The 20,735-nt window shown below is 44.6% G+C and overlaps 1 protein-coding gene across 1 annotated transcript; it reads left to right on the top strand.

Annotated features, from left to right (window-relative positions):
• Positions 1–10,380: 10,380 nt before the first annotated feature.
• ppp5c (protein phosphatase 5, catalytic subunit) lies at positions 10,381–20,704 on the top strand. The gene is made up of 14 exons (XM_010898904.5): positions 10,381–10,483; positions 10,684–10,815; positions 14,347–14,588; positions 15,951–16,098; positions 16,351–16,472; positions 16,850–16,915; positions 17,065–17,163; positions 17,262–17,367; positions 17,680–17,822; positions 18,325–18,412; positions 18,664–18,704; positions 18,905–19,083; positions 19,641–19,722; positions 19,841–20,704. The coding sequence occupies exons 2-14, from the start codon at positions 10,719–10,721 to the stop codon at positions 19,901–19,903; spliced, it is 1,476 nt and encodes a 491-aa protein (XP_010897206.1). The 5' UTR covers positions 10,381–10,483; positions 10,684–10,718; the 3' UTR covers positions 19,904–20,704.
• Positions 20,705–20,735: the final 31 nt, after the last annotated feature.

Here is a 20,735-nt window from a genome sequence, read left to right as displayed (position 1 = left end):
TAAATGAAAATTTGCTTTTGGTTTCCTCAACTGTTCAGTAAATCTGTTTGTTACCATGATGATGTTTTAAAAAAACCAACTTTGAGGAGGGTCCCCAGACAAAACAACATTCTAATTTGGGTCCCAAGCTGAAAATGTTTAAGAACCCCTGATTTAAAGGTTATACAAACATACCTCATTCATTAATCAGTTGAAAGAAAAACCCAATGGAAGAAAACTGTCCATTTTGCCCTGTGGTTGTGTGGGTGCTACAAATCCCCGTTTTGTGATTCATATTCAAGGTCGACAACGTCATCAGAACATTACAACATATCTTCAAGCCACTGCTGCAGGTGTTTTGTTCATGGAAGGAATCTTTTATTTTTATTATTTATATTTATTATTATATTATTATATAAAATGTTTGGTGATTGTCATTTTCTGTTCAAAGCAATTCCGTGTTCTGAGTGGACTTACATACAATTATCTTAGTTTTGGTGATTATCGTAGGGCTTATCCAGAACCTATCCTAGAGGGTGTTGGCTTGTTTGAAAAATCTTGTAGCAACAATAACATAATACAATCTACGTTCAAGAAAGCAATTGTGGCCTAGAGGTACATTTTTTTAAACATGTTTTTTCCTGACATTATCGGGAAGAGAATCTCGACATATATTAACATACAGTGTGTCAACACCTCGGAAATGTACTTGGAGAAATTTATGCTGCTGGCTTTAGTGATAGATGACATATCGGGACACCATATACAACACTCACTGACTATCCGAAGAATGAAAATACAAATGCAAATCATAATCTATATAACACACGCTGCCAGGCAACAGAGTAGCACTACAAGTGAAGTAAACAATACAGAGTTGTCCAGAGCAGTAAAAACGAGGTTGCCTGAGGACGGGTAAAGCTGGGTGGATAAGATCAGCCGATCGGTGTCATTCCAGTACAGCCTGACTGGTAATAGTTACCAGTCTCCTATCTTCGATCTCTCGGACACAGCCACAGTGCCGACAGGCAAAGAGAGGCGGCAAAAGAAATTGGGTCTGTTTGATCCTATATTGTTGTTCCTCAGCCCTCTGTCTATATATATTTCTCTCTCTCTCTCTTACTGTTTCTGTACTTTCTTTCTCTCTTCTTCTACCCCCCCCCACCCCCCAGTTGGCCACTCGAGAGCAAAGGAAGTGACTTCATATAACAGCTAGTAACCCTAGACTCTGGTGAAGGGGCTGCATGGGTTTCTTTCTGGAACGCACCCAAAGGAGTGTCAGTCAGTCAGCGAAGGCAGGAAAAGCAACAGGAAGAGGAAAATGACCACCACAACATCCTGACGGCTGCGTGACACGGGGCGTTTTCGGACCACGCTGTGTGTTTTCTTGTGGCGTTGCTAGTCTCCACGTGAGTCATTGTTGGTATTGATGCAGAGATGGTCATCGCCTCTTTGCTCTCAGAAAATGGTATGCCTCTCCATATGTACATTTTCCCTGACGCCCTTTTTCTGAAAGGCTATGCTTTGTCTCAAGTGTTGATTTAGAGTTGAAAGTTGCAATTTGGGTTACGGTTAGAATTGGGTTTAGGGGTTAGGCTATGGGTCGGTAAAAAAAAGTTGTGCAAATAGGATTTGTGAAGGGAATACATTTTCATGGCCACCCAATTCAGAGAGGTTTAATGTAGCCCGAGTGCTAACTGAATGTCACAGCGTCCTCATATGACGAACACTTCATCCCTGCACATGGCTGTTATTTGTCTGTCTGTCCATCATTTTGTACAGACATTCCAATTACCTTTTATGGCCCACCGAAGTCAATCCACTTCCCTAGCTGTTCCATAGTCATCTGTTGGTCAGAGTGGAAAATCCATACACGCTGAGTCATTCGCTAACCGTGTCACTGACTGACTGTTGGTATCCCGGCTCTGTGTTGTGTGCGCGAGTAATAAGGCAAATGTGTAGCACTGCGTTAATCACTGCTCGTAAAAACGCAAACAGTCAGAGGACTGAACGGCCACATAAAAAACAAACAGGCCAGCCACAACCCACCGCTGCCTGCTACTGTTAACTGGTGTGACAACAACCACAGGGCCAGATGGTGGCACCACTGCTACTGGATCTCACATTGACCTGTGGGGCTCAGCCGGGCCCTGATCTCACAATGAACTGTGGGGCTCAGCCAGGCCCTGATCTCACGATGAACTGTGGGGCTCAGCCGGGCCCTGATCTCACAATGACTTGTGGGGCTCAGCCGGGCCCTGATCTCACGATGACCTGTGGGGCTCAGCCGGGCCCTGATCTCACAATGACCTGTGGGGCTCAGCCGGGCCCTGATCTCACGATGACCTGTGGGGCTCAGCTGGGTCCTGATCTCACAATGACTTGTGGGGCTCCACCGGGCCCAGATCTCACGATGACCTGTGGGGCTCAGCCGGGCCCAGATCTCACGAGATGGGTGACGGACAGCGAGACAGCGAGACAGCACATCCTTGGTCCAAGCAAGGCCTTATTTTCACGACGTCATTCCTCCAAATCGAGTCACACCTCCTCGGAGGTCTGTAACGTTTTGTCCTAAAAAAAAAGTGATGAGCTGACTGCTAGCCCTATGATTTCTATTGGTTGTTACAGGTTGAGGAACCTCCCCCAACACGCTTGGTGAAGGTGCGGTTAGTGTGGTTCAACACTGTTTTCCTTCTCTCTAGCTAACTATCACTCTTTCTTTCCCTCTCTCGCACCCTGTTTCTAACCCCATCCCTCTCTCTATGCACAGACATGGGCCTATTTGGTTGAATTTCTCATTTCCTGTTTGGGGTGTGTATCCAATTCCTTGTTCTTCTGCCCAACACACATCAAACACTCCAGGGTTGAGAATAAAGGGAGGAGGAGAAGATAGGATATGCAGACGGAGAAGTGGAGAGTGGGGGACGAAGGAAGGAGGGAGAGAAATGGAAAACCTCCTGTCTGATTGTGTAACAGATAGTAGGCCAGAGAAGAAGACTGAACCCAAACACGGTGACTGACGCTGAGTAAAGGGGGAGAAAGTGAGGCATACATGGGAAGAGTGAGGGGGAGGACAGACAGACTAAAATAAAAGAGGAAGCAGACATGGCATGAATAATAAGGCCGATTATTGTTTCTCCTCTGTCGTGATAACTAGACATTCAGTCTGAGAACCTTGTTTAAAGCCCTGGGAATGAAAGACAGGAGGAATGTGGGATGGAGTTAGCAAGAGACAGAAAGAAAGGGAGCAAAATGGAGAGAGAGACAGAGGTCAGAGAGCGATAGAGGGAGAGAGAGACACAGTAGGACTGTCTTTCCCGCTGGCTCCTATTAAATCTCAGTTATGTGACTTTCCCTTAATTCAGTTTTATTTTCATAGATTATATATTTAGTCAGTCATTTAGTTAATTTGTGTTAACAAGGCAGAGATGCCAGTCTAGCAGGAGGTCTTTTGCCCAGTCTCATTTAATAAAACACTATTAGAAAATGCTTCTTCTCATACACACACACACACACACACATACTAGAGCAGTGTTTTGGCTATGCCTGGTCATCATTATATGATACCTGCTGTGATAGAGGCGATAGTTGGTCAGGGTTGTGGTGGAAAAACAGGTCGTTAGGACTTCAGGCTGTAGAGGGTGGTGATGTCACTGCTCTGATTGTCTGGTGACTAGTGAGACACAGCTGGAGGCTTTTCCACGGTAGATCCTTTGCTACTTACCCATGCATGTGGCCCCATCCAGAATAAGGATTCCCTGAAATGCAACGAGGGGTTCTCGAAATGTGACTTCCAGTGAAAATGCAGCCCTCAACGTAACACAATGCAGATGAGAAGGCAGGGCCATGTCTTTCATGGCACAGGAATCCTACAGCCATTAACTGGATCATCCATGCAGATTGCTCTTGATATACATCAGTTAATACGATCACAGTGGGGGCCAAGCTAGGCCTACTCTGATATCACTCCATCATGCCGAGCGATTATGTCAGTGCCCTCTTTAGGAAAACGGATGATCTGGTTTGCATGGATGCACATTATTGTGGTGATATGCAGGCAGTCAGAACGGGTAAAGTCCCTGTTCTTTAATTCAAACAACTCCACAAGAAATGTAAACAGATGCTCAGCAAAATATAAACACAGCTCAGTATTTATCACTCTTGTCCTTCCCACTTGATTTTTCTCTCCTGTCTGTCTTTCTGCTTGTCCGCCAGTCTGTCTCTCTGCCTGTCTGCTTGTCGACCTGTCTTTTTGCCTGTCTGTTGCTCTTTCTTCCAGTCTGCCTGCCTGCCTGTCTGTCTGCCTGCCTGTCTGTCTGTCTGTCTGTGTGCATGAATGTTAGTGGGTGTGATTGTTTAGTATGCCCTGTGGCGTCAGTGTTTTTAGCCTGGCATGGAATCAGTAGCTTTTTCCACTACATTACATTTCTACAACATTCTAAACAATGCAGACGAACATTTGCAATTTGCAATTTCAGATCGTTGATTTCCAAACCTGGGCTGTGAATGTGCAAGAGGTTCCAATGGGAGGTCCCTCCGGGAACACTGTATAGGTCTGTTGGACGTCTGCCTTGGCAGGATATACAACATGCACAAACACAGCTTGTCTGTAGTAAATCACTGTGACATTCAGGGTGTAACATCATGTCATTACTAGCCACATAATACTATAGGGGTAATATGTATTACACTGATTAAACTGTAGTCCTAAGAGGGATACACACTACACTGACTAAACTGTAGTACTAGGAGTGATACACACTACACTGACTAATCTGTAGTACTAGGAGTGATACACACTACACTGACTAATCTGTAGTACTAGGAGTGATACACACTACACTGACTAAACTGTAGTACTAGGAGTGATACACACTACACTGAGTAAACTGTAGTACTAGGAGTGATACACACTACACTGACTAAACTGTAGTACTAGGACTGATACACACTACACTGACTAAACTGTAGTACTAGGAGTGATACACAATACACTGAGTAAACTGTAGTACTAGGAGTGATACACACTACACTGACTAATCTGTAGTACTAGGAGTGATACACACTACACTGACTAATCTGTAGTACTAGGAGTGATACACACTACACTGACTAAACTGTAGTACTAGGAGTGATACACACTACACTGACTAATCTGTAGTACTAGGAGTGATACACACTACACTGACTAATCTGTAGTACTAGGAGTGATACACACTACACTGACTAAACTGTAGTACTAGGAGTGATACACACTACACTGAGTAAACTGTAGTACTAGGAGTGATACACACTACAATGACTAAACTGTAGTACTAGGACTGATACACACTACACTGACTAAACTGTAGTACTAGGAGTGATACACAATACACTGAGTAAACTGTAGTACTAGGACTGATACACACTACACTGACTAAACTGTAGTACTAGGAGTGATACACACTACACTGACTAATCTGTAGTACTAGGAGTGATACACACTACACTGACTAATCTGTAGTACTAGGAGTGATACACACTACACTGACTAAACTGTAGTACTAGGAGTGATACACACTACACTGAGTAAACTGTAGTACTAGGAGTGATACACACTACACTGACTAAACTGTAGTACTAGGAGTGATACACACTACACTGACTAATCTGTAGTACTAGGAGTGATACACACTACACTGAGTAAACTGTAGTACTAGGAGTGATACACACTACACTGACTAATCTGTAGTACTAGGAGTGATACACACTACACTGACTAAACTGTAGTACTAGAAGTGATACACACTACACTGACTAATCTGTAGTACTAGGAGTGATACACACTACACTGAGTAAACTGTAGTACTAGGAGTGATACACACTACACCGAGTAAACTGTAGTACTAGGAGTGATACACACTACACTCACTAATCTGTAGTACTAGGAGTGATACACACTACACTGACTAATCTGTAGTACTAGGAGTGATACACACTACACTGACTAAACTGTAGTACTAGAAGTGATACACACTACACTGACTAATCTGTAGTACTAGGAGTGATACACACTACACTGAGTAAACTGTAGTACTAGGAGTGATACACACTACACCGAGTAAACTGTAGTACTAGGAGTGATACACACTACACTCACTAATCTGTAGTACTAGGAGTGATACACACTACACTGACTAATCTGTAGTACTAGGAGTGATACACACTACACTCACTAAACTGTAGTACTAGGAGTGATACACACTACACTGAGTAAACTGTAGTACTAGGAGTGATACACACTACACTGACTAAACTGTAGTACTAGGAGTGATACACACTACACTGACTAAACTGTAGTACTAGGAGTGATACACACTACACTGACTAAACTGTAGTACTAGGAGTGATACACAGGCCCTATCCAGATGAGGGCATCAAAGACCAGGGTGAAAGAAACAGACTGTATCTGTAATGTTGTTTGAAGTGTTCTTTGCCCACTAGAACAACATGTGTATCAAAGAACTGGCCTTGCCAGGCCCCTAGCAGACACCCACCCTGGGCAAGCCTACCATACATTAAAGAGACAGAGAAAGAGGGGCTGTAGAGGGAATGAGAGCAGATAGATAAAGAGTAGAAATACAGGGGACGGAGAAAGTGGATTAGGAAAAGAGAAAGATTGAGTAGAGAGAGAGAGAATGGAAAGAAAGAAGAGAAGGAGGAACAGAGCCATAGTGGGAATATACATGGAGTAAGTGAATGATAAGTGTGTATGGAACCATGGTGCAGAAACCTACAGCAGACGAGGCATAATGAAGACATGAGTAAGAGGGCTGTTATCTTCGTGACACAGCCTCTCTCTCTGGGTTCTGATGGTGGCTCCACATCCTGTGGACTTCAGGGTCTATTAACCAGGCTGGGTGGTCCATATCAACCAAGGACTGTGATGACTTAACACATGCCATCTGATGAACACTATCACACTATCTGACACACACACACACACAGCGTCTTACAGACATACAGACAAGGTGACACACTAATACTATATATAACACACATGCTGTAGGACCCTTTACACACTACTGCTGCTATGGCGATGGATCTTTGACATTATGGACCTTTTTTGCTTCCATTATGTTCAATTACTTCTGGCACCAGTACCAGGACATTCATTTTCAGCCAAAATGTAGTTGCCGTCTCCCAAAAGACTGAAACTTGCTTGCAAGGGGATCTTCCAGCCGTACAATAATAATCATAAGTACACATGAAAATCCAGAAAGAAATTGTTCATTATCTACCACTTCTATATATGACAATGGGCCAGGTCTTATACCTATGCAAAACAGCGGTTAGAGTTGAATAGGGCAGTGGAGCCATACCCTCAAACAAAGGATATCCAGGATCTGGTGCACAGAAGTAGTCAAATTTCCCTCTCAATGTGTTAAATGTTAAATAACAAAGGGGAAACAGTGGCTACTTATATATGTGTCCTTTCCCACATACATGTACAATTTCTACACGGACGCGTACATCCATTATTCAACATACCCTGGAACAATCATGCTAAGTGCCTCACTCAAGTGGAGATCAACATGTGTCCTTGATAGCTTGGGGATTTAAAACAGCAACATTCTAGTTACTGGTCCAACACTCAAATCGCTAGATTACCCTGTTGTCCAATCTCAGTGTTTTTTTTTTTAAAAGTTCAATTGCCATTCTTCTCAAAAGAGGACGCCAGAGTAGTAGTTCGATCATTCAACATTTAAAAAAAAAAATTATACAGTCCATTTGGTCCGTCTTTATTGAATATAACAATTTTGTTCTTGGCTGTATGTTGTAACACAGACAGAAGTAGAAAGGAATGTCCGTTTCTTTCCAGCCTTCAGCGTTCTCCTCCGTTCTCCAGTTGCTCATATATCTGCTATTCTCTCCGTGTTTGTTTAAACTTTCTCAGGACCCCACAAAAGCAAACCTCATGCATCTTCTTACGCCCAGGAGGACAGCAGCTTACCTCCTCCCCCCCTCTCCCTCACCACACTGCTACCTCCCCCGTTCACTCCCACACCATGGCTCTCTTGCACGACGGCTCTGTCTCACCCTCCGTCACACACCCTCTCTAACACCCACTGTCTCGATCTCACTCACTCTCTCCCCTCAACCGTCTCTCTCTCTCTCTCTCCTTCTGGGTTCTCCCGTTCATTTCTCTTGGGATGTTGCTCTTCACCTCTTTTCCTTCCAATCATCCATCACTGATGTGGACAGGCCTCCGATTGTCATCGGGGAGAGACGAGTCACAGACACTCGGAGAAAGTGAACTCTCAGTGCCAGGGTGATGCGAACCCCTGTGGTGTAACTGGCGAGTCACTGGAGTGATTGGCCTTTTGCTCCACACCGTGGAACGTCCCTGACCTGGCCCAGTGAGTCAGGGAAGCAGACAGGACTGGGATATATCCTCTGTGTCAGACACGACACATCACACACTGCCTCAACAACAAATATCCCACTCTGCCTGTGGCACTGGCTCACTTTTTCCTGTGACACTATTTCTGCTTGTATTTCTACTGGTGTTGGGCACTGCCTGGCTGAGACGGATTGATCAGTACAGCTTGAAGGGTCAGAGTTGCTGGAGGCTTCTAGAATCAGGTTAAACTGGCGGGAGAAAAGACTCATGGCCGTGAGGCCCGACACTGTGACCTGACAAGGTCCATTTTGTTTCAATTTAACCAAAATCTGTATTTTGGATTGTGATGTTATGTAATGTATTCCCTTTTGTTGGATGAAACCATATATTCTAAGTATGTAATGCAGTCACACATGTCCTTTACGTTTTTGCTGAGTCGTGGTGAGGTTCGTGTGTGACAATCTCAATCACATGCAGTGTGGTCACTGAAGATCCCATGGTAAAATCCAGACTGGTTCACATTATGCACAGCTTCCAAATGGCTAATTTGTCTTCCCTCCTTCAGTAGAAAAAAAAAAAAGAACAACTGTCAGGTACAATAGGTACTAATGTATCAATTATTTGTTTTAGGTCGCATAGTGTACGTTCAGAAAGTGTACGTTTCACAACAAACAAGGAATTTGTTCTGGCCTGTTAGTGCAACACTTCATACAAAATAATTTTAAGAAATAAAAACAAATAAGAACAGTGGTCTGAGCATAAAAATAGTAGACTGAGCCTTAATAAATTACTAAAAAATATGTAAGGTGCAAGATTTGTCCAGTTGAGGGTTGTGTGTGTATGTGGGGAGGGGTTATATATTTGTCCAGTTGAGGGTTGTGTGTATGTGGGGAGGGGTTATAGATTTGTCCAGTTGAGGGTTGTGTGTGTGTATGTGGGGAGGGGTTATAGACTTGTACAGTTGAGGGTTGTGTGTGTGTATGTGGGGAGGGGTTATAGACTTGTACAGTTGAGGGTTGTGTGTGTGTATGTGGGGAGGGGTTATAGATTTGTCCAGTTGAGGGTTGTGTGTGTGTATGTGGGGAGGGGTTATAGATTTGTCCAGTTGAGGGTTGTGTGTGTGTATGTGGGGAGGGGTTATAGATTTGTCCAGTTGAGGGTTGTGTGTGTATGTGGGGAGGGGTTATAGATTTGTACAGTTGAGGGTTGTGTGTGTATGTGGGGAGGGGTTATAGATTTGTCTAGTTGAGGGTTGTGTGTGTATGTGGGGAGGGGTTATAGATTTGTCTAGTTGAGGGTTGTGTGTGTATGTGGGGAGGGGTTATAGATTTGTCCAGTTGAGGGTTGTGTGTGTATGTGGGGAGGGGTTGTAGATTTGTCCAGTTGAGGGTTGTGTGTGTATATGGGGAGGGGTTATAGATTTGTCTAGTTGAGGGTTGTGTGTGTATGTGGGGAGGGGTTATAGATTTGTCTAGTTGAGGGTGGTGTGTGTATGTGGGGAGGGGTTATAGATTTGTCCAGTTGAGGGTTGTGTGTGTATGTGGGAAGTGGTCTATCAGTTTTGTTCCAGGGGCATGTTCATGAGGCCTACTGCTGTAGGAAAGAAACATTTCATGACTTCAAACGTAAAATCTTATTTACGTATTGTTTCTTGTCAGCCAGATACTGTAGACAATGGTGTGTCAGATGTTAGCCTGAGTGACAAAAGCTGTTGAGAGAGACCTGTGTCCCCTTACCTCGTGCAGGGCATGGTTTGTCAGGGTCCACATACTGAGTCCAGATGGCAGGAAACCCACCACATCCTCATAGCCCAGCACTGAAGCACCAGTCACAAAGGGAAGTGGGGCTGGACGAGGGGGGGGGGGTTGCGGTCGAGGATCCATACCGGAGAGGCTTCTTTTATCACATACAGGTCTATTTAAACCGAGAGGTACTCCTTTCCTTTGAATTGAGTCATGCTTCTCTTATTCAGATATCTGGTGCCACCTAGAGGAAGAGTAAGGCCGTCGCCCCTTCTACTGGTAATGGTGTAGCCTGCTATGTAGGCTTTTGCATTGTCTACTAATGAGCCATCACACGTAGTGGTTGCAAGTGGTTCTCAGCAGATTCTCCACGGTTAAGGTGATTATTATAATGAAATGACAAAAGGCTGAGGTAGGTCAGGTCTAGTTGACGTAGACCTGACATTTGGAAAACAGATGCTCATAATATAAGAAAAAAACGTTTTTGTAAACTTTTTTTATGAGAACTTCTCTGCTCAACCAAAAGCTGTCCCCGTGTAAAATAAGTTTCCGTTTTTGTTTGCGACTTTGCGACTGTAGGACTGCAGCGTGCGCACTTTGCGACTGTACTCTCAATGGCGAACGGTACGGCAAGCGGCAGCAAAGAGAAGATGGCGGAGGGAGATATAAATGCCGAAAAACTCAAGGAGAAGGCGAATAATTATTTTAAAGGTAATATGACAGCCCTTGAAAGTTGTTGTCGGTCAACAAAAGTACCATGACGTTATCTTTCAATCTGGATAAAGTCTGTTATCACCCAAATTAAATGTCCTTCATTATATGCAACAACGGTGGATTTTTCTTGCACACGCGAACCGCTTGCTATGCTATCAGCCAGCGCATTGCTGCAATGTTGGGCAGTTGCGGCTATGCTAGCTAGCAAAGCCCTCTGTAACACACTTGTGAAAATGTGCCTGACAGTCGTTGTCGTCGTAACTTTTTGTGTTCTATGAAATAACAAGATCTGTTAATATAGCATGTAATTATGATACGTCTGTAAAATGCTATGATCCCCAAGTATTTCGTAACACCATGAATGTTAATGACAACCAGAATTTTCTAGATGTTTTTCCCGCTAGCCTGAAGTCAGTGTTAACTAGCTGTATCAGCACACCGGTGCGAGAAGACAGACGATGTCAAGTCATTCATTGCAGTAAACTAACCTCGTTATAAGTTAGCTACAGTAGCTCACCAGCATGATTTCACTTTTGCTTTTTCAATATGGAATTTGATGACCGCCGTATCTTTGCTGTTAAAAAGCAAAAACTGACTTGCACCATTAAACATACGCATTTGTCTTTCCATAATACATTAGCTAACAAGCTACATTCTCAAAATGACATAGTTAGCTAGCTTAGCTAACGAATCGTTGCTAACCGGAGCGGTAACATCGCACATTGCCGGTCAGCTTGCGGGAGTCCGCTAACTAGCTAGGTGACTGCCTTAACCCGTTAACAAGATAAAGTCTGACGGCGCTAACAATCTATTGAGGTTACTAACATTTTATCTTATCAAAGCACCGCTGTTCACTTGAAGTGAGTATTTCGAGTAACTTAAACTCTGAGGCACTGGACCGAAGTCAATAAATTGAAGTTACAGTACTGCCTAGATTCTTCATTGTCCAAGGCAAATCAGAGTTGTTGCTAAAACATCAAACCTTATCGAGAAGACTAGCCAAATTAACGCCATGTACGTTATATAACAGTTTTAAGGGAATGAAAGGCGCAAAACTGAACTGCCATGCTGGACGTGAGACACCCAGTCACGGCAGAAGCATGATACCGTGCAGCGGTAGAGTTTTTTCTGTCTTTACAACTCTCAACCTAGACAGCCGCTTTATCTCTGTTTCCAAAACCTCGGCTGCCTGTATAGTAATAGCTACACTACTGTATCCTCCTGGCATAGACGGAGAACCCGCTTACTCCCTCTCAGGTTTACACTTCACACCACGCCTGAAAACCGCCGGCGTGCCGAGAGAGGCCGATGAGAGAGGATGCTGTGTGGTTTATTTTGGAAGAACATTTGGTTGAGCTTGAAACGCCAGGTTTATGGGTCTGATTGGCACGGAGTGAGCAGTACGAAAAGGTACAAGAAATGGAAGCAGTCATAATCAAAATACACCCGCTTAATACACATCTCTAACCTGGGTAAGTGGACCAGTGTCTGTCTGTGGCTGAAAGCCATGCTGCTGTGCAGTTAAGTTCTACTGATAGCATGTCCGGTTTAAGTCTGTAGAACTACAGGTTAAGGAGCTAACTTCCAACATTTGGCATACACTACCCACTTTCTGATTTCATTGGACAACATTTGGCTGTAGCTTCTTAATGACATGCCCAATTAGCTTCCAGAACCTCATAATGGTTCTTTAAAAAAAAAAAAAAAGATGAACCCAACCGGTACCCAGAGGGGCCCTGCCGCTGCCAGGGCGATGACAGCGATGAGACAGCGGCTTAGCTGTAGCCTTTCTTTTAAATTTGGTAAAGAAAATGCCAACATTTCCCTGTGACTTTATTACAATAAGGATATGCAAAAATTATTGTAAAAATATAATTAAGCAGTAAGTCACAAGAGTGAGTTATATGGCCAATACACCATGGCTAAAAGCTGTTCGTAGGCACGACAAATTGTGCAGTGCCTGGATACAGCACTTACTGATGTGCTGTATTACCTATATACCACAAACCCAGAGATGCTTTATTGCTATAAATTGGTTACTAACGCATCATTAACAAGTGATTTACTGTTATACCTGTGGTATAAAGTCTTACACTCCACCACAGCTATTAGCCAATTAAAATAATTACCCGTTTGAAGTCAGGTGATCAACATCTTGTTAGTCTGGAATTATACTTTTTTTAAAGTTGAGAAGTTTCATTTGTTGGATTTTCAGATTTAAACAGTTGAAATTATCTATGGGTTTTAACCTCAGGATCTCATTGCTAATATATTTGTTAGTTCTATTTCAAATGAGATAAGCTATAATATATTATTAGGTTGAACTTTACTATTACCTGACGCAATGTGCTTGTTGACTACAGAAAGTAGGCTAACAAAATGACGTGTTTGTGTGTGTGAACACATGGCTGCTCATTTTGTGTATGCCATTTAGTTTATTGTCATTGAACTGTACAAGTACAGTACAACAAAATGCAGTTAGCATCTAACCAGAGGTGCAAATAGAAGAGGGCAGAAAATATACAAGTATTTCCAAGTAATACGTGTATGTATATTACCAGTGAAATGTATAATGTGCAATGAAGGCAAATGCAGTACAAATGGCAATAATAAATGTGCAATGAAGCTAAATAGGAGGGCAGAAAATGTACCAGTATTAAGTATAGTGAATGTTACAAGTGGGGTAATAGTTGTGCGGGTACAAATGGCAGATCTAAATGGGATTCTAGATGTACAATCGAGGCAAATTGAATGAAGGTGCATGTGCAACCAGGATGCAGCGATAGCATCAGTGAGGTTCCTGAGGTAGACACGTACTTGTGACATCTGAAAACTCCCATTATCATACTTTGCAAGGCAGTGTCAGAGTAGTACAAAGGAGTAGTGCAACAAGGTCCCTAAGAGGCAGGTGTGGTATGTTTAGTGATTGTGGTTATTGTGGTTTACTTCATCTTGCATTGTTTGTTCATGGGTTTAGCCTACCAGTTGTCTGTCAGAAGGACAAGGTCTAGCCTAGGCTAAAGTATTGGTCAGGGGTTCTTCTGACATGTAAATTCCAGTGTTTATTCTGGCTGCTTTTTAGTAATTTTAGTAATTGTTTTCGTTTTTTCACCAGTCCACTGATATAACTGTGGACAACAGGTCTGTAGCTGGACAAGGCTGTCTGATGGTGCACTATTATTTAATAGGGGAAAACATTTCTCTGACTAACATGAAGTAATCTGTGCGCTCAGTAGGTTAAAGCCAGTACATTGAAACAACTATACATTTGGATATTAATTCATGACCAGTTAAATGTTTCCTGTTGACCAAAATGTACATTGTACAATTTCTTTACAGGTAATAGAGCAATGCACACATTTTATTGAAAGGGGAATGAATAGGTGACTAGATGGAGTAAACTTCCTCCTGTTTTGTTGCTGTGCTGTGTATTCTGTGCCTGGTGACCAGTCTGAGGAAGGCCTGCTGAGGGAGTGGGAATAGTCCACCAGGGTTCCTGTTCATTGTCACTCTTCTTTTCTTCGCCAGAGAAAGACTATGAGAATGCAATCAAGTTCTACTCGGAGGCGCTGGAGCTCAATCCGGGCAACGCCATCTACTTCTCCAACCGCAGCCTGGCGTATCTGCGGACGGAGTGCTACGGCTACGCCCTGGCCGATGCCACCAAATGTCTGGAGATAGACAAGAACTACATCAAGGGCTACTACCGCCGAGCCACGTCCAATATGGCCCTGGGGAAGTTCAAGGCAGCGCTCAAAGACTATGAGACGGTGAGACTGGACGGGATTCAGGCTAGACGTGACATGGGAGTTAGGGCTTAAAGGTGCTCTCTGCAAGAGGACACGGTTGTTATATCACCCTGTGACGTCCCAATAAGAATGAGACAGGAGGGTTAAGGAGGAACGTCCAAGGGTGTATTCGTTACCTCTTCCAACTGAACCCGTTTACCATGTTATGGGGTACCTGTTTGAACTCGTCCATTATAAACGGTTCCCCTTTGGGGTAAGCCATATCCGTTTCAAAATGCTTTGTGCTTCGCAGCAAAACATTCAGCAACAGGCAAAACACAGAATTGCACCGATGAGTAGGACACTGTTTATTTGAGGCTGCATCAGTTCACAGTGGGTCACACTGTGCTTTCACCTGCAGGGCTAGATTCCATTTTTAAATGTGGTCGGGACAGTAAAAATGACGCGTTTTTTAATCCATTAATCTAAGTAATATCATTGACAGTGAAAGGCAAACGCTGGGCAGCGGTCCATCGCCGATAAGTCTTGCATGGCTGCCTGGTGTGTCATCTGAGTAGCATGAGTCACGGCGTGGCCCTTGACTTTAAGCGCCCAGAACGGGGATTAAACCCTAATCCAGGACCATGCCAATTAGACAGGCCTGAAAGCAGCACAGCACACTGACAGCAGGCCACAGCTAATTTAGCAGGCTATCTATTGTCTTTAGCTCTAAACTAACAGCTGACCCACCGGCCGGCTAGGGTGAAATAAATACAGTGACGCCGTGGCAACAAGGAGCTCTGCTGGCTGGCTGGCTGGATGAAAGTCTGACTGGCTAGCCGTGCCACAGCGTTGACGACAGACCAACTTTATTAGCATTTCTGTCATGTACTTGTTACTCCACAGCGATGCAACTGCCTCGTTGCCAACTGCCCTGGTTCTGAAGCCACATTGAAAGAAGATACGTTTTTATAGAAATAAACATATATATATATATATATACATATATCTATATCCTATTATATTCCTGCAACATGAGCATCCGTGACTAAAGCCATGGCCAAAATGGCTTTTATCTGTACCAGTGATTTCAAATGCTTTCTCAATGAGTCTGTGAGTTTTACCGTTTACTGACAACGGAGATCAATTCTCCGTATCCAGAAGATGTCCGTCCACTCTGGATAAGTTCTAACTTTTTGCTCGCCTACGGGACACGCTAGCCGATTACGAATGAGACGTATGTGGCTCGACCAGTACCGATAAAGAGTGGACCGAACTGAACCTGTTCTAATTTGATCCCTGTTCTCCAGGGATCAGTTTAGCTGCACTGTGGCCCTTATTTAGTGCTGCCGTTGTCATGGTGTGATGGTCTGACCCCTGCCTTGTCCCTGTGCGGGCTGATAGGTTGTGCGGGTGCGACCCAACGACAAGGACGCGAAGATGAAGTACCAGGAGTGCAACAAGATCGTGAAACAGAAGGCATTCGAGAGGGCCATCGCCAGCGACGAAGTGAAGAGATCAGTCGTCGATTCCCTGGACATTGAAAACATGAGTGAGTGGTTTGTCCTCTTCTACTTTTTGGGAGTTTTGTTGCTTTTGTGTTTATAGCCGTCGTAAATGTATTTAAAATCCACTGCTTCTAGTGAACTCTGGTCTGTGTGGATTTTAGGGCTATATCTCACATTTGGAAATGTCTTCAAGACTGAGTTACTGTCAAGAGCTTATTGACCAATGTGGCTGTTAAAAGACCTAGATGCATTTTGTTGATTGGTTTATTTGATTAATTGATTGTGTCACCACGCAGTGATCGAGGATGATTACTCAGGACCCAAATTGGAAGATGGGAAGGTGACGATGAAGTTCATGAAAGAGATGATGGATTGGTTTAAAGACCAAAAGAAACTTCACAGAAAGTGTGCTTATCAGGTAATAATACCAATTCCAGTCCAATACCTGTTAACCTGTTCGTGCAAAAGTATTGGATGTGGCGTTACCAGGCTCGCCCACTCCCCAGTCTCTCCTCGGGGTGTCTCCCTTGGTTCTGATCCTGCCAGGCATAGCCACTGTGCATCTGTTTCTTCATGTTGCTTGCTCTTTGTGGCTTTAGGTTAAGTAGCTGCGTAAGCACTTTGTGACAACTGCTGATGTGAAATGGCTTTATAAAATAAATGTGATTGAAAATAAGTTATCAGGTACACCTGTAATGATGATAATGGATGTACCTTCACAGAGGCCTGAAAAAAGTAAGCCACAAAAAGCTTTATATGAACCAAAAAGTTTTGTTAATTTGTGTCTCATTTCAGATACTGATCCAAATCAAAGAACTCTTGTCCAAACTACCCAGTCTTGTTGAGATCACATTAAAAGAGGTGAGGCATCCATGACCGTTGACACATCCCGTTACTACACTTCCTGTTGACACATCCCATTACTGCACTTCCTGTTGACACTTCCGTTCCCCTTCAGCATCATGATAGGTGCCTGTGCCTGAACCCCTTGCCTGTTTCCTACCCAACAGAACGAGAAGATAACCATTTGTGGCGACACACACGGGCAGTTTTACGACCTCCTAAACATCTTCGAGCTGAATGGCTTACCCTCGGACAGCAACCCTTATGTATCCTCTGCCATTAGTGTTGTGTGTGAAGTGAAACTGCTGGTCTCTGTTGGTGTTCAGTGGAATTCACTCGTGACCCTTAACCGTTTGAATCGTAGCTGTTTAATGGAGACTTTGTGGACCGTGGTTCATTCTCTCTGGAGGTTATCCTCACTCTGTTCGGCTTTAAGCTGCTTCTGCCCGACTCCTTTTACCTTCTCAGAGGTTCGTATTTTCACGTTTAGTGTCTGTGTACGTGATTGGCATAAAGTTATCAGGTTGATGCTTGAAAAAACTTGATTTCTATGAATTTTGGTCATGTTTTGGCAATTTAAGATATACATATGTTTTGGTCAAAAAGTATCTATTTAGTTAATGTAAAGTTAATTTAATGTGAAGTAAATGTTAAATACTGTTTTGGTAGTGTAAGGTACATGTTTATTTACCGTTTAGGTAATGTCAATGTTATTTACTGTTACGGTAATGTATGGCACATTGTTAGGGTACCCTAATGTCCATCACTTCTTTTGTGACTAGGTAACCACGAGACGGACAACATGAACCAGATGTATGGTTTTGAGGGGGAGGTGAAGGCTAAATACACCGCTCAAATGTTCCAGCTGTTCAGCGAGGTCTTCCAGTGGTTGCCTCTGGCACAGTGCATCAACAACAAAGTCTTGGTAGGTGACCCCTGACCTCCCTCACAAAGTGTATCAACAGCAATGTCTGGGTGGGTGACCCCTGACCTCCCTCACACAGTGTATCAACAGCAATGTCCGGGTGGGTGACCCCTGACCTTCCTCTCACAGAGTATCAACAGCAATGTCCGGGTGGGTGACCCCTGACCTCCCTCTCACAGAGTATCAACAGAAGTGTCCGGGTGGGCGACCCCTGACCTCCCTCTCAGAGCATCATCAGCAGTGTCTGATAACGGTGAAGCAGGACATTTGAGATTATTGACTACTTACGCTGGTAGCCTAGCGATCAAAGCATCCGACCAGTAACCAAAAGTTTGCTGGATTGAATCTCCGAGCTGTCGAGGGGGAAACCTCAGATTGTCCCATACCCATACTTGCATCTCTTCGGTGTAGGTGTTGGGTTGAAAAGGGATGTAAATGGACCTTACATTCGGCTGAAGACCGGGCAAAGGATTCTCTGACCCGGCTTTGTTGTCTGTCACAGGTGATGCATGGGGGTTTGTTTAGTGAAGACGGAGTGACGCTTGATGACCTGAGGAAGATCGACAGGAACAGACAGCCCCCAGACTCTGGTGAGATGTACCTACCAAATGACATCTAAATTGAATACTCCCTGCATCCTCTCCTTCTAACCCATTGGATGGGGGGAAAGCCAGAGGTCCCTCCTCTCCAACCTCCTCCTCCAATGGGCTTTGGACAGATGAGTGTAGAGGACGAGAGATGTATTCAGTCGTCGTTTTCCCGCTGTTTGGATCGTTATTGTCCCATTTAGGACGTACAAATGAATGTTTCTGACTAATGTACTTGATGGTGTTTTTTTCAGGTCCCATGTGTGATCTCCTCTGGTCCGATCCCCAGCCACAGGTCAGTGTACCTCACTGCTTTAGAGATACTGTCAACAATAAGATGAACTGTTTTAAATTAGTTTGGGTCTGATATTTTACCAAACCTTAAGTCTTACTCTGTTAGTTTGGCTTGAATTTGACCTGACCCCATCGCTCTATGTACTGTGAAGTCCTCCATTTGAATGAGAGTCCTGAACTGTTCGCTCTCAATCCGGTTAGAATGGGAGGTCCGTCTCCAAGCGAGGTGTAAGCTGTCAGTTCGGTCCTGATGTCACCGAGAGGTTCCTGAACCAGAACAAGCTGGATTACATCGTCCGCAGCCACGAGGTCAAAGCGGAGGGCTATGAGGTCACACACTCAGGAAAGTGCATCACCGTGTTCTCAGCGCCCAACTACTGGTAACTATGGTTACAGGCTTTCTGTTCAACACCACTTTAGATGGAGACTCCATATAAAGTAATACCTTCATCAACAACAACATAGCACCCCCCTTTTTCCCTATGTGCATTTATAACCTTGTCGTCTCACAGTGACACACAGCAGGCTTGGGAGAATTGAAGGTGTTCACCCGAGAAATTTATACATTTGGCCTGAGTCTCTCAGGATAAGAGCGTCGTAATGCTTGTTGTCGTAAATTTAGTGTCGCGTCGAGCCGTTCTGATGCTTTCACAACATTGCCCAGCCAGTAGAATCAGAAGCTCCCTTGACTAACAACTTACTCCTGTAACTAGTTGACACGCCTGCTGAAAGTTCCTCCCCCCAGCAGGGGGCCGTCAAGACTCAAAGCTAGCTTAGTGAACGCCTTGACACTGGGATACAGTGACTGCTGAACCACCTGCCTTTTATACAAATCTGTTATGAGACTGTGCCATGTAACGATGTCCCCTAAGACCTGTTGTTTAGGAAACACAGTAACAGTGTCTTCCTCTGTCTCTCCCTGTTTTTCTCTCTCCAGCGATCAGATGGGTAATAAAGGAGCGTACATTCACCTCAGGGGATCGGACCTCAAACCCGAGTTTCACCAGTTCACTGCTGTGGTCAGCACCGTCTCTTTAGTCACTTCTAATCAAATCTGTATTTGTTTTATTCTGTGAGAATTAAAATGTGCATCACACTCATTTTCTGCCTTTTTCTGTCTCCCTTTGTCGTCCACAGCCTCATCCGAATGTGAAGCCCATGGCGTACGCCAACTCCTTGATGCAGATGGGAATGATGTAGAGGCCCTGCCCCCTGACCTCATTCAGCCTGGCTCATAACCCCTCCCTCCTGGCTGGCCACAACCACCACTCCTACATACCCCATGCTCTGTCCCTACATACCCTGGTCCCTAACCCTGACTGGTCCATGCTCTGTCCCTACATACCCTGGTCCCTGACTCTGACTGGTCCATGCTCTGTCCCTACATACCCTGGTCCCTGACTCTGACTGGTCCATGCTCTGTCCCTACATACCCTGGTCCCTAACCCTGACTGGTCCATGCTCTGTCCCTACATACCCTGGTCCCTGACCCTGACTGGTCCATGCTCTGTCCCTACATACCCTGGTCCCTAACCCTGACTGGTCCATGCTCTGTCCCTACATACCCTGGTCCCTAACCCCTGACTGGTCAATGTTCTGTCCCTACATACCCTGGTCCCTAACCCCTGACTGGTCAATGCTCTGTCCCTACATACCCTGGTCCCTGACCCTGACTGGTCCATGCTCTGTCCCTACATACCCTGGTCCCTGACCCTGACTGGTCAATGCTCTGTCCCTACATACCCTGGTCCCTGACCCTGACTGGTCCATGCTCTGTCCCTACATACCCTGGTCCCTAACCCCTGACTGGTCCATGCTCTGTCCCTACATACCCTGGTCCCTGACCCTGACTGGTCAATGCTCTGTCCCTACATACCCTGGTCCCTGACCCTGACTGGTCCATGCTCTGTCCCTACATACCCTGGTCCCTAACCCCTGACTGGTCAATGCTCTGTCCCTACATACCCTGGTCCCTGACCCTGACTGGTCCATGCTCTGTCCCTACATACCCTGGTCCCTGACCCTGACTGGT

The sequence above is a fragment of the Esox lucius genome, chromosome 1 (assembly GCF_011004845.1).
Source record: "Esox lucius isolate fEsoLuc1 chromosome 1, fEsoLuc1.pri, whole genome shotgun sequence".
NCBI classification, from domain to species: domain Eukaryota; kingdom Metazoa; phylum Chordata; class Actinopteri; order Esociformes; family Esocidae; genus Esox; species Esox lucius.
This window is presented reverse-complemented; position numbering and strand designations above follow the sequence as displayed.

Coding starts and splice junctions, on each gene's coding strand:
- ppp5c (XM_010898904.5), top strand. CDS start 10,719: ATGGCGAACGGTACGGCAAGCGGCAGCAAAGAGAAGATGGCGGAGGGA. Junction 18,413..18,663: donor CAGACAGCCCCCAGACTCTG/GTGAGATGTACC, acceptor TGTTTTTTTCAG/GTCCCATGTGTGATCTCCTC. Junction 19,084..19,640: donor TTCTCAGCGCCCAACTACTG/GTAACTATGGTT, acceptor TTCTCTCTCCAG/CGATCAGATGGGTAATAAAG.